This window comes from Coenobita brevimanus, chromosome 1, assembly GCF_032717465.1.
Source record: "Coenobita brevimanus isolate Jiangsu-jjx chromosome 1, ASM3271746v2, whole genome shotgun sequence".
Lineage (NCBI taxonomy): Eukaryota > Metazoa > Arthropoda > Malacostraca > Decapoda > Coenobitidae > Coenobita > Coenobita brevimanus.
In genome coordinates this window covers 58,937,975-58,952,938 of record NC_136954.1, presented here as the reverse complement: position 1 = coordinate 58,952,938, position 14,964 = coordinate 58,937,975, and the positions used below count along the sequence as shown (strand labels likewise).

General features: G+C 42.1%; 1 protein-coding gene across 1 annotated transcript in view; it reads right to left on the bottom strand.

Moving 5' to 3' along the window:
• Nucleotides 1-12,404: 12,404 nt before the first annotated feature.
• Nucleotides 12,405-14,964, bottom strand: part of LOC145399070 (uncharacterized) — a 50,243-nt gene continuing 47,683 nt past the window's right edge. Inside the window, exon 10 of the mRNA XM_080271846.1 lies at nucleotides 12,405-14,916. Coding sequence (XP_080127972.1) covers nucleotides 14,203-14,916 — 714 coding nt within the window. The 3' untranslated portion in view covers nucleotides 12,405-14,202. The remainder of the gene's footprint in view (nucleotides 14,917-14,964) is intronic.

Below are 14,964 nucleotides of genomic sequence, written 5' to 3'. Positions count from 1 at the left end.
CTGAATGCTGATGAATGTTAAATACTGTAAAAAAAAAAAGGCTTAAGTAAAAACAACCATGAAGTAACATGTATAACGTCTAATGAGTGATGGTGTGGTTTATTAACGGATATACAGTAATCCCTCTAATATCCGGACGCCCAATAACCGAACATCCCCACTAACCGAACCTTATCGTCCTGGGATCAAACATTCCCAAAATGGTCCGAAAATCCAAAAAAATTGGAAAAAAAATCGATTTTTTGCCGTCCGTAATTTGAACTTGCCGCGCGCGCCGCGTGAGAGCATTGTTTTGGTTCGTCATTCCTCCGACGTCCGATAGAGCGCCGCTGCATCCTCCCCACTTCCCGCCTGTCTCTCACCGCGACTGGACCTGCGCTCTTCGTAATGGCTGCCCACGTGCTCGCTTTTGTGGTGGTGCCGTACTTGCTGCAAGGCCTCCTGCTGCTCTCTGCCCTACTCTTAGTGTGTGTGATGATGGCCCCGCCTCCTGAGAAAAGGAAGAGAGTGGTGTTGACTCTGGAGAAGAAACGGGAGATATTGGAGAAGGTTGATGCGGGTTGGTCTTCCTCTCGCATTCTCCGCGAGTTCAACCTGGCCCGGTCGACTTTGTTTGATATCAAGCGTTCCCGAGACAAGCTCATGCAGTACACGGCTGACTTCTCGTCGAGAAGCAAACGCAACGTGGAGAGGAAGGTTATGTTTACTCCCAAGTATGCAGAGATCGACCGCTCCACGTTGATTTGGTATCGACAGCAACGTGCAGCTGGTGTGATGGTACGTGGAACGGAGCTGAAGGCTGCTGCTGAGAAGTTTGCAAGGCTTCACGACGCCCTAGACTTCAAGGCATCCGAGGGTTGGCTCTTCGCGTTCAAGTTGCGACATGGCCTTACTAACCGTAAAGCACATGGCGAAGCATTGGACGCTAACGAGGATGGAGTGGACGAGTTTCGGCACAAGGTGAAAGGCTTGATCGACAGGGAGGGCCTCACTCTCGGTCAAGTCTATAACGCTGACGAAACTGGCCTATTCTATCGCTCGGTGCCAACGAACACTCTCGCCGATGAGACGGAGAAGCGTGTACCTGGCCGCAAGCTTTCTAAGGAACGGATATCTGCTTTGTGTTGTGCCAATGCTAACGGCATGCACCGGCTTAAGCCCGTTATTGTTGGCCGTGCAAAGCAGCCTCGGTGCCTTCGTGGGGTGATGGATGTCCTTCCTGTCGTATGGTACCATTCTTTGAAAGCATGGTTCACAGCTGTGATTTTCAAAGACTGGTTTCACCATCACTTCGTCAAGGAGGTCATACATTACCAGACGAAGACACTGGGAATTCCTCGCGACCAGGTAAAGGCTCTCCTTCTCCTCGACAATGCACCTGCCCACCCGTGCGACAAGGACTTGGTTGCTGAGAATGGCCGTATTAGGTGCATGTTTCTGCCACCTAATACGACTGCTCTCATTCAACCAATGGACCAAGGAGTGATCGTGGCAACAAAGCGCCTGTACCGTCGGAAGTTCCTGGACGAGGTGATGGTGGTTCTCGAGGACGAGGACGAGCGCAGGGAAGGACGTGACACTCGAGGCAAGCGGACTTTGGAAAACCTTCGCCGCTACAACATCAAGTCTGCGCTGTACAACTGGGCTAGTGCATGGAAGGAAGTCCCTGTGAAAACTCTTGAAAATGGTTGGTCTCGTCTGCTTCTCGGAACAGATGTGGAGTACGATTTCCTAGGGTTTGACGTGGATGACTTCCATGCACGGCTACGTACGCACGGCGACGATGTTGATGTGGACGATGTTCGTGAGTGGTTGGACGACGACGAGGGCGATCCTGGGTATCAGACGTTGTCTGATATCGAGATCGCGTCTTCGGTTGCTGGTGTCAGTCCCGAACTTGAAGATTCCGACGACGAAGGCGATGATGATGCAGACTCCGCCCAGCAGGACACTACTCCAGCCATCCCCAAGCTGAGCGCACTCCGGGAACATCTAGAGTTCGTCCTAGACTACCTGGAACACCCAGACTGCGACAGGGAGATGAGGCCCTTGGGACTCGTGGAGGAAGTGCGTGCTTTCCGGCAGCGCATCATCAATCGCCAGAATCGTCGGTCCTTGCGTCAGTCAACGATTGACAGTTTTTTCAGGCCCGTGACCCCCGCTGTGCCAAGCCCTGGTTCCACTCCGTTGCCTCCCCAAGACAGGCCCTCATGCTCCGAGCCACAGCCCAGCACATCAGCTACAGTGGAGTCACCGCTCGACGTGAGTTTGCGGCTGTCTTCAGAGTCTTCTGTAGTCGGTACGCCATCACCACTACCCACCGATGCACCCCTTGGACGCCTGCCAGTGATACTCTCGGGCTCTGACAGTGAATAAACAGCAAGAACTTCTCCACTAGACCACACGGGAATTTTGAGTGTTGTGCAGTGAAAAAAACGGTGTGTTGTGTTAAGGTTTTCAAGTTGGGAGAAAAGACTAAGTAGAAAAGAAATTTAACGTAACTAACCTTCTTTGTTTTGGCTTTGGAAACTTAAAAAAACTTGGGAAAAGTTAATGTGCAACACTTAAATTTAATGGAACATTATTTGGACTAAAGTGAACACTGTGAAAAGAACGGACTTCTGTGTGTTAGTGACTAAGTTCAGTGCAAGACTTCAGGAAGAGTGTAGTGCAAGTGCTTCAGGAAATCGTTCTTACTGTCAGAGTCCGAGAGGAGGCGGTTATTCATCGAGGTGGCCAGGGACTTGCTGTAAGTAGCCAAAATGTTTCATGTTGTACTATTTTCCATACTATATTTACCAGAATGTTTCATATTGTATTTTTTCCCATACTATACTTACCAGAAAGTGTCATACTGTACTTCTTTCCATACTAAACTTACCTCATGCATGTGCAGTAGGAATGTGTTTTTCAGAGTTCGGTTAGGTTCGGTTAGGTTAGGTTCGGTTAGAGTCCATAAGTACCAGAATGTTTATTAATGTATGAACATACTTCTAAACCCACATTTTATGTGTCTATTGCATTTATTTCAGTCATTTATGTGCCTTATTGGTGTGATTTGGGTGTTAAATAGGTGCTATGCATGTCCGGAGGGAGTTGTATAGGTGTTTCTCTGTGTTAGGGTCCGTAAGTACAAGTCCATAAGCTGGGGCCCAATATCCGGACAAAACCAATATCCGAACCTACCGATGGCTCTATTGATCCGGATATTGGAGTGATTACTGTACTATTAATATATGAACATTTTCTTTTCTAAACGGGGTGTTAGCTATTTCAACTTTTACATCGGGCATCAGATATTAGAATTGTCACGAAGATATGCATTAGACAACGATTCTCGTATTTCTTTTGGGTCCGTTTGTTGTAGAGCCTCCACCAGTCTGCGAATGGCTAGTGTTCGGATACATAGTAGAAAGTCTCATAAAAATACTATCTATCTATCTATCGATAGCCCGACGCCCTAATCCCGCAAAGGGTGGCCGCAGACAAAACGTCTCCAAGTCACTCTGTCACCCACCATTTGACTCCCCTCCTGCCAACTCACCTCCCCCTCCCTCATATACCTCTCAACTCCATCCCTCCACCTCATCCTCGGTCTACCCCTCCCTCTCCCTCCCTCCACCTCACCTACATACACCCTCTTAGTCAGTCTTTCATTCTCCATCCTCTCCACATGTCCAAACCACCTCAGTGTATTTCTCCTAATCTTTTCAACCACATCCACATCTACCCCACAACGTTCCTTCACTTCTTCATTCGTCAACCTGTCCCTCCACGTCACTCCACATGCTCCTCTCAAGTAACTCATTTCCACTGCTCTCACTCTTGACTTGTTCCCCTCTTGCAAGGTCCACGCCTCGCTTCCATACGTCAGGGTAGGGATCACAATACCATCATGCAGTGACTTCTTAACTTCCATACTCACCTCCCTATTTCTCATCACTGCTTTCAGTGTACCAACAACCTTCCTTCCCTGCTGTACCCTTTCACGTACTTCATCCCCCAAAGTTCCATCCTTACTCATCACACTACCCAAGTACTTGAATGCACTTACATTCTCCATATCCTCACCATCCAACCTCACTGCACACTCTGTGACTTCATTCCTCTCAAACACCATAACTTTACTTTTGTTTACATTAACTTTCAGCTTCCTCCTCCTACACACTGTCCCAAATTCATTCACCAAACCTTGCAACTCCCATTCATCTTCACTCAACAATACTGTATCATCAGCAAACAGCAACACCGGAAGCTTCCAAATCTCACCCTCATTCATTAGGGCCACCCCCACATCCACTGCCCTACCTTGAACCTCCTTTACAACCCCATCCATATATATATTAAACAGCCATGGAGACATTACACAACCCTGTTTCAGTCCCACATTGAGATCAAAGAACTCACTCAGCTCACCATCCACTCGCACCGTAGCCCTAGCTCCCTCATACATACTCTTCACAGCACTCAACAATTTCCCCTCCACTCCATATATTCTTAATACCTTCCACATACCTTGCCTATCTATTCTGTCATAAGCTTTCTCCAAGTCCATGAAGGCAGCATACACTTTCCTTCCCTTCTCTAGATATTTCTCCACTAAACATCTCAGAACAAATATCTGGTCTACACACCCTTTTCCCTTCCTAAATCCCCCTTGTTCTTCTCCAACTAGCTCCTCTGTCATATGCCTAATCCTATCAATGAGTATTCTACCATATATTTTACCAGTCACACTAAGAAGGCAAATACCCCTATGGTTACCACACACTTCTCTCTCCCCTTTTCCTTTGTACAGAGGAACAATTATACCGTAAACTGGGGTGAATTCGGACGATTTTTTCATTTTTTTGTGCCATGTAATCTAGTTTTTAATTCAGTCCAAGATCTTAAGTACTGTATGTTGAGCTGGTCCACTAGGGTATCGAATCATAGCAGTACAAAATTTAAAATGTTTCATATATAATTATAGCAAATATAGTAATGGGTGTCCGAATTTGTACTCAAACTTTGGTGAATTCGGACACACTGTATAAATTCGTACATAAATAGAAAATGAATGCATATGACTACCCTGGGTTCCCAGTTTAGTCTCGGACCTATGTGGGGCCATTTCGGACGCTCTGGGGCTTTTAAAAAAATGTTCTTCCAGTACAAAAATAATGCCACTCCCTGACAAAATTAGCTAATGACTATAATGAGATATGAACACAAGAGCAGTTTTATTTTTTTCCTTGGTTTAAATAAAACATATTAGAACACATGTAGATAAGACAAATCTAGCTACAAACCTTAGTACTGTATATGGAACAATCATTTCTTGACTAATAATTTTGTTTTTGGAAGACTGATGGATTATAAGGTACAGGTGATATTTAACATGATTATTTGGCTTTACCAGTTTTTTGCTTGCCTTTTTCACTACGATAAGGACTTTGATCTCCACCAGTTCTTTTCTTAAATGTTCGAGTCATTGGGTGACCTTGTTTAAACAGGTAGTACCATAAAAGCTCAAGAGTATACCTGTAAATGATACATATGAACCCAATTACACACAGTATCCACATCTGGCAAATTATAAGCAATTGTACATTGTAAAAAGTGTTAATTTTTCATTCATACTCCCCCTGTCCGAATTCACCTCATGTCCGAACTGACTCCAATTTGCATGAAAATTTTAAAAATTTCATTAAATGCCCAGTTAAGAGATTAATTGAGAAGATAACGCCAATTACTTACTTTGCACTTTCACACTACGCATGAAAGTACATCCGGCCACCGAAGATTTTCCTGCATCTATTCATTAACATTTCTGCCAAAGAAAGTTTGCCAATGTTACAAATTTTATTCTTTTTACATATGTTTGCTTTTTAGTATATACCTGGTATGTGTCACGTGATATATTAAGTATCTTTTTACACGAAAGTACAGTAAAGAATTACAAACAATTGGGAGCAAACAGATTTCTAATATGTTTATTCATTAATTATTAAATAATTTAAACAACTTTTTATTGCAGTATTATCCGAATTCGCCCCGAGTCCGAATTCACCCCAGTTTACGGTACCTGATTTCCAGTCCTCTGGAACCCTTCCCTCTTCCCAAGCCAATCTACACAACTGCCATATCCACTCAACAACAATCTCACCCCCATACCTAAGCATTTCACCACACACTCCATCAATTCCTGGGGCCTTTCCCAGCTTAATCTTCTTCATCGCTTCCACTACTTCCGACCTACTGATCTCTTCCTCCCTCCTCTCATCTCTTCTTCTCCCAGCCATTCCCCAACCACTTATACTCACACTGCTCTCACTCTCTACATTCAACAAATCCTCAAAGTGCTCCTTCCATCTCCTCACTTTCTCTCTCTTCTCCACCAACAATCTATTATTCCTATCTTTCACTCCCCTACTATTTCCCCTTTCACACTGCCTTACTTTCTTTACCTCCTTCCAAAACAATTTCTTACTCTCCCTCCATTTCACACTCAGATTCCTCCCAAACTCTTCATCCACTTTCTTCTTACTCTCCTTCACCAGTCTCTTAACCTCCCTTCTCCTGCTCACATATACCTCTCTCTTCTCTCTCTCATCTTCTCCCCTACCTCTACTCGCCAACCATTCACCATATATTTCTTTTCAGTACCGGGTGTGTTTTTTACCCCAGAAATATTACATTGGGTACATAATATTGAAGTATTAATGAAAATATGTTACATGTAATTATTCTTTTACTTTATTACTTTCGGGACCGTCTGCTGGGGAGGCTGCAGGTCCCCCAAGAATGTTCCAGTAATTTGTTCGGGCCATCCCGAATGCCGTCCCCAACAGAGGCCTCAGAGGGCTGGTTGGGGGCGACTGTGAAAACGAAAACGTGCATTCGGAGGCGAGTAGGCTGTTGGGGACGACTGTGAAAACGGCCCTAAGTGTTAGTCCCATCACGCGGCAGAGGGCAGGCAGTTCGCCAGCTGATCTGATAGCAACCAATGAGAATCAATGTAACAAAAAAGGCAGCCAATTAGAATCAAGGAGGTTGTTTCTAAACAAACAACACGTGCATGCTGGTAACAACAAAAATCACTGCCACAGGTACTCGCCACATGCCTCTCTGTCTGCTAATACTAGCCTACTGCACAATGGAAGGTGAACTTAAAGCCAAGAGACCTCGGCGCCCAAACCCTCACTGATGCAAAGCTGCCTGCTATGGCAACAAGTGTTGCAGAGAAGCAAGACATTATATTGGGAAAATTTTCATTTGACAGTGCCGCAACAGAAGTCAGGATGAAGGCGGCAGCTTGGCGGTATGTTACTGATCCTGTCAATACTGTCAGTAGAATTCAATGTGATGTTTCGGACGTAAAAACAAAATTCAAGCATTCAGTTTAGTCAATAAACTGGAAATTTTTTCCTTAAGACCTGTTTTGCATTGTTTTTCTTTTCTAATTTATAATCTTTGACATTTTATATTTTTTAATAACCATTAGGCCTATCTAACAATGTTTTAGTCCCAATCTAACCTAATCTACCTAAATTAACTAACCTAACCTAAACCCCAAACCTGCATGGAGGTTGTCAAGCCAAGACCTCATAATTACGGCGATAATTAAGTTGTTTTTAGGTCAGTGGGGTGCAGTTAAGTAATGTTAGGTTAGGCTTCTGATTAGACTAGGGTAGGTTAGGTTAGGTTTTAAGCTACATGCAAAGTGGTGGTGGGTTTTTGTTAATATCTCAAAGGCTATTATTTTGCCATGGATGAATTAGGATAATTTGACGCAAACATCAAGATGTACCTATTGAGCTATATCAAATTCATTACCAGAAGGCAGGTGCACTTGTACACATTTACCCTATCCTTACCTAAAGACCCTAACCCATCACTTCATAGCCCATACTGGTCATAATAAAATTGAGAGTTTTAATGAAAGGTCCCTAAAGGAAAAAAAGAAAATAAATTAACTGTTTAGGACACCTCTGGAATTCAATATGCATACTCTAGAGAATGGAGGTTAAAATGTGAAATTCCAGAAGTGTCCTAAACTGTAATATACCAGAAAAAATACCAATTCTGCCCACATCTAACTTAGAACGAGGGTTTGTAGAAGCAAAACAGCTCACATGCCATACCTAATGAAAATATATGAGTAGCCTACATTTTACAGCAAATATGTGGCATCATAGGGAGGCTTTCACAGTCTCATGAGATAAAATTATGCTGCACATCTACAATTCATAAGAGGCCTCAATAGCTTGTCACTTAAAACTCGATAACCAAGCTCAAATCATGCATGGGAGAGTTCCCTGTGATCCTTGCCATAATAAAATACCGCTATATGCTTGTATGTACTACAAACACTTGCCTTAACTAATGTTTTGAGGGGCAGATAATGCTGATGAGAGGCTCAAAGCTTCTTTACGACCGTGCTGAATGGGCTTTAGGACTGCTCGGAACCAGTCGTAAATATTGATGGATTTGCGACCAGACATAGTCCCGCTGACGTCACAACATGGCGCCCAAACTGTTTTGAACATCACAGACGGCAGCCATTGTGAACATTAGTCCCGCGCTGGCGAGCAACGACCGGGACTAAAGTTTTGAGCATCCGCACCCTGAGTGACTGAACAATTTTCTGTTTACCAGATTATTATTATTATTATTATTTTTTTGCTGCGTACGATTTTATCTCAGCACACCATCCTTGTACATCTATGCAGCTTCGGGACTTAATTTTCGATGTCTTAGTAACTTCTGACAAAAAAAAAAAAAAAAATCGAATTTTAGCTGGATGTTATACGGGCATCTTTGTTAAGTTTGTTTACTCTTTGCACAGATGGCCGAAAAGGAACATCCTGGAAGTTGATGACGCCAGTAGTTGCTTAACAGTTACGGTTAATTCAAGTGAAGTTTGAAACGCAACACAGTTATTAATAAGCGACACAGTTATTAATAAGCGACACTACCCGAAATGAGGAATGTCTGTAATTGTTATAAGTAACCTAACTTCTAAGGTGGTTTAAGATGCTCTTCATGCCATCAGGGAATGTATGTAGGGTAGTATGAAATACTGAAGTGAGAATGCAATTAAACCTCATAGGTTTTGAATGAACACACACATACACGATGGATACTGAAGAATACATTTCAGGGGATATGCTAGAGTGACCTGGGATTGAATAAGTAAATACATGCAGTTGTGTTACGATAACATCTAGGTTATGGAGTTACCCGATGACTTACTAAAATTTTTGACATGGGGGAAAAAAAAAATGCAATTTCACCTTTAAAAAGTCTTCATTTAGATTTTTCTTTTTTTCAGCTTTACCACAACACAGTTGGCTCTTCTGTCTAATCACTGATCCACCTGGTGAATAAATCTACTACACCTTTGCATCCATAAAGATCTAGAGCAGCTTAAAACGTCGGGCATTTATCTGAATTCCTGACATACTTTACCGACTTCTTACAACTGATTTTCTGTTTACTTTGTATTTCTTTTTCTAATGGACTACTACATAGTTTTATCTCATTAACCAGGACCTAAATTCATAAACTTATCTTCCTTTTGGAATTATTGCTAAACTTTTGTTGTTGCATACACTGTACAGTACTGTATACATCCAAGGCCTCTACAGTCTTCCCTACTACACATTCTGCTCTTCTACCTGTACCTCTGTTGCCAGCTTACAATCTTCATGGTTTTTAGTGGTTGTAAATGGCTTTTTTCTGTTAAAACTATGAATGTATGTTGATGATCCTCAAAGTTCTTTCCTCTTATCAACACCGTTCATCTTGCTGATCATTTATTTGTACTGTACATCTACGTCTGTCCACCCTTGCATGTGGTACCAGCCATTAGTTTTTCACACATTTCTTGCATTATTTTTCACACCAAGTACTAGAACACTCATATATAGAGGCTAATGCATGCCAGGCTTTTGATTTGACCGACAGACCTATTAAAAAAAAAAAAATCAGTTCCTCTTATTCTTACCATAATCTTCCTCATAACTGCCCTCTTACTTTTCATGTGACAGAACTCAGTCTTCCTCTTTCAGTATCCATGGTGACTTTCTTGTAATCCATTTTGCAAAGATAACACTGGGCCTACTTTTCTAATGAAACCAGCTGAACTGATTCCCATGATTATTAACTACATGTAGTTGCCTCCTTTTATTCTTAATTCAAAAAGGAAAGAATCAAGGCTAAAAAACTGTACCAGTCTGTATGAGGTCCACTTTACAACTAAAGGGATAGCGAGTCAAAATTAACCCTACCCCATGCAAGTCACTTATTACAGTACTTCATTAATAACTCCTGTGAAGTGAGCATGGAAGTAAAAACGTAGCCGCATGATAGTACCGTACTATACTGTATTGCGATACCAGCTCTAACGTATGGAAGTGAAGCTCAGACCTTGTTGGAAGGACACAAGTCAAGAGTGAGAGCAGTGAAAATGAATTATTTGAAAGGAGCATGTGGAGTTACATGGAGAGACAGACACATGAGGAAGTGCAGGGGCATTATGGTGTGGATATGGATGTGATAGAAAGCGTTAGGAGAAATACACTGAGGTGGTTTGGCCATGTGGAGAGAATGAACAGCGAAAAACTAATGAGGAGAGAGTATGTGAATGAGGTGGAGGCCAAGGATGAGATGGAAGAATGGAGTGGAAAGGTATATAAGAGAGCGGTGTGTGAGTCGGGGGGAAGGGCAGTGAAATGCCGGGGGACAGGGCGACATGGAGGCGCTTTGATTGTGGCCACCCCCCGTAGAGTTAAGGTGTTTGGCAATAGACAGATTAACTCCTGTGTGGAGGACAGCTCTCAGTTCTCATATGAGGGGGCATTCATCACACATGCCATTTCAAAACAGTACGGTAGTCAAAAGCTTTCATTAGCTGACTTCCTCTTTTCTCAATTGTGTTGCTTCATTCTTTACTCTTGGTACCGGTATTACATTTGAAACGAGTCTTTTAAATTCCTTATATGCATTCATCTCCTTGTACAGGCATGAAGCAACCAGTTATTAGGAATGCTACAGGCAATACAGTATGAAAAGCAGATATTGTGGAATATGGAAAGTTGGCCCATGTCTGTTCTTTCCAATAATCCTGGTGTTTTTCTATCCTTTTCCTACAAACTATTATGCTGGGAGTTTGGTGAGCAGGGGAAAGCCTTCCTCCTCTCCTCACACTTTGAGTTTTTACGGTAATTAGTTTTATCCCAGCAGATAGCCTCATTATTGACAAGCATCTCGTTCTCTGAACTTTCTTTGCACTCTCATTCCCCTTCTTCCCGACACCCTGACGCAAGAGTTCCTGTAATTGGTTTCCAGGTCTTCATGTTTGCGAGTATACCTCTATAAATATAACTAATCATCTCTGAATGTTCCTGTTTGTCTTTCCCCCTGCCTACAACCTCCCATCTTTTGCATATAGTATATACAGCACTGGCATTCCCCCAAAATGTCTTCTTTGATAGGGACAACTTTTGCATCTCAATGAAAAACATAGAACAAAAATGCATCTACCAGTTACCAGACATATAGTTCTAGAGTTTATCTAGGGTGGCCATGGCAAAACTGCCCCAGTCTGTATCACCATTCCAAGCTGCACTCCTTGAAATACTCCCACCCATGTTTCCAGTCTCATGATCTCTTGCCTCATTCTCTTATCAACATTATTTTCCTAGTTTATCTTCACACATGCTCTCAAAATTACTATAACTAAACTGAAGTAACTAGTTCCTCTAAATACCTGGGCACTGAAGAGTTGAAGGACAGAGCTGGAAAGTATTGATGTCGAGATGAGAAAGGGTAGATTGAGATGGTCTGGGCATGTTGAGAGGTGAAGGATGACAATTGGGTGCAGAATGTGAGAAGTGTGAACACTGGGAGTAGGGTTGTGAGTGGCAGACCAAAAAAGACCTGGAGCAAAGTCATACATTGACCTCTGGAATGAGGGGCTGGACAAGGAGGCGGCGAGATTGCGCAACATGAAGAGCTGCCATTAGGTGACCAAAGCCAATATATGCAAGCGTGTTGGAACCTTTATATTAATAAACGATACAATACAAAATCCTTGGGCTGTGAACTGCAGGTATGTTAATGAAAGCTGTAACTGGAGACTTCTAAACAGAATGACAATGATGCGAAGACATACTGAGGAATGATGGTTTAATGTTGATAAGAAATAACATTCATGACTGCCTCCAGATATGTTATACATGTTCAAGGACCTGCATTATTGTCAGGTAATAGCTACCTATCCTACATAGACAGATGGAAAGCCAGAGATGACCAAAACTGTTATGATCACTGACACTTTTTCAAGGATTTCACACCATCAATGAAACAAAGTACAGTATACAGTTATGCATTTATATTCATAAATGAACATCTAAAAGTAATAATATATTTTTGCATTAAAAAAAAAATTGCATGCTGTAAACTTAGCATGACCATATACATAAACAGTTTCAATGTATATGCACTCCTAGCCAATATGTACGTGTAATTATACAAAATACATATGGAGACTGCTACCAGATGTTCAATTGATTGGTATAAAGTACTGCATCATACAATATATCCTTGTCCCACAAGTCAAATATAGGTGTTGCATCTTTAATTTTCAGAATTATATATATATATATATATATATATATATATATATATATATATATATATCCACCATCCAATCCTATGTTGTTCCATGAGGAGTGTAGAAACCCAAGGCTGGGCAAGTTGGTCTTGACATTTAAGATGACAGTGGCGAGCCTTACTCATTCCTGAGTGGCATAATGTTAGCAATAAACCCCAACCACCCTTTGGATATAAACCTACATAGGCTCAATCCGATTGGAGTGCCTTAATTACCCACTAAACAACCAGGCACCATAATTTGGTTATGTGGTTACCACCCAGGGTACTGAATGGTTTCCTGATGTACAGGAAACCATTTGACTCAGTGTAGAGTCAAACACAGGCAGAAGGAAGAGGAAAGCATGAAGGAAAGAAAGACAGAAGAGGAGGTGTAAAGTCACCTGTAGGCAGAAGGAAGAGGAATGAATGAAGGAAAGAAAGACAAGAAGAAGAAAGGAAGACAGGAAAGGGTAGACACCCCAAGCAGCACTACATCGAGTGAGTGGATGGTGAGTGCCCCCTCCTACCACAAATTATATATATATATATATATATATATATATATTTTTACACTGACAGATAGATAGATATAGATATACTGTATATAATGTATGTAAGCCTGGTTAACCCCAGAAATCCTCTAGTATCTTGGACTGGACAAATCTGCCATTTGGTTCACCCAAATTTCTGGTTAAGATCTGCTAAGTGTAATTAAATTCTGCTATGACTGAGGGTTCAGGCTTTAAGATTCACAAGACATCCAATACAGTACTGGAGGGGAAAAAAAAAAAAAAAAAAAATCCCATATAACCCCTTTCGAAGTCCAAGAACTGAATCTGAGCCCATCAAGTACAGTACAGTATACTCAAAATAAATTTCACTCATGAAATTAATGTCATCTGGAAAAAAATAAAATAAAAATAAAAATAACCACCTGAATGCACAGCAGTACCTAAGTGCGTCACTCAGCCAAAATGTCCAGTCCTGTAACTTTGGGTCTCTGGTTGTCCATACTTCACCATTCTCTGTACTAACAGGATTCACATTCTCTTTATAAAACTATAAAAATTCAAGTGTCACCCTTTATTTAGTAGCAAGAATATGATTATTCTAGACCCTGCACAAAACATGAATGAAAGTGACAAAATATGATTTTAAAAAAAATATGTATATATGCTGTATATGTCAGTGGGATATAATTACAGTACACAGATAAACTGAGAACATGAATTCACATTTTAGTGCATAACCCAGCTACCAGAACAAAGAAAGATGCTAAAATGGTGAAGTCAAGTGTTCACTGATATATAATTCTGTACCTAATCTTAAACAGACACCAAATGCAACAAATTCTAGGTAAAACAATGATAAAACTACAGGGACATAACTTGCAGTGCCAAACAACAATGAGGGAATTCGAAACTACTGGGGGGGAGGGGGGGAGGAAAGGGGGAAGTTGCATACAAAACTCTGTAGGAGAACAATTATTAGGCAACTGGAACAAGTTAATATTAGCAATAAATATCTACCCCACTAAAAGCCATTATAATATATAAAATATTATGAAGCTTCTACAGCAGTGTCTGGTGTTTCTGATGACTGATTTGCAGGTTCTGAGGTCTCTCTTTCTGTACTCCCTTTGTTCTGGCTGTCTGATGAAGCATTTTCCATACAGCTTGTCTGTGGTTCAATAGTTGCAACTGGGGTGACTGTTTTAATCTGAACCTGGGGACTTTCTGTTGCTGTAGGCTCAGAAGGCTTTGGGGTAACACTGTCTGGTATAACACTGGGCGCTGTCTGTGTCATGGAAGTTGTGTCAGGTTTCGGCTGATTATCCTCATTATTTTCCTTGGCTGCTGCAGCCTCTTGTTTTTCTGCCCTCTCTTCTTCCCTAGCTCGCTCTGCTTCCATCAGTCTAACTTGCTCTAGTGCCTTCTCCTGTTCCACTTGTCTCTCATGTTCTGCAATACTATCATAATCAACAGCTGGGCCCGGTTCCACACTCCTTTCCTGCTCCACCAACACATCCGAGTCCCCTGCTGATTCGTACTCTGCTGGTCCTTCACTCTCCCCTTCCCTCTCGTGTTCTGCCATCCTCTCTGTTTCTGCTCCCTTCTGTCCACCCTGCTTCTTCCTTTCCCTCTCAGGTGGTGGGACAATTGGTATGGCTGCCTTGGGTCGCTTCTGCAGAGGTGGATTGCTTCGGGGTAGCTGCTGCTGCGTCTCTGTGTTATAGTACGTTACGCCATTGCTGTAGATTTCACCCGGCTGTGACTGTAACAGATAATATTCCTTAGGTGTCACTGGCCAGAAGTTGCTGAC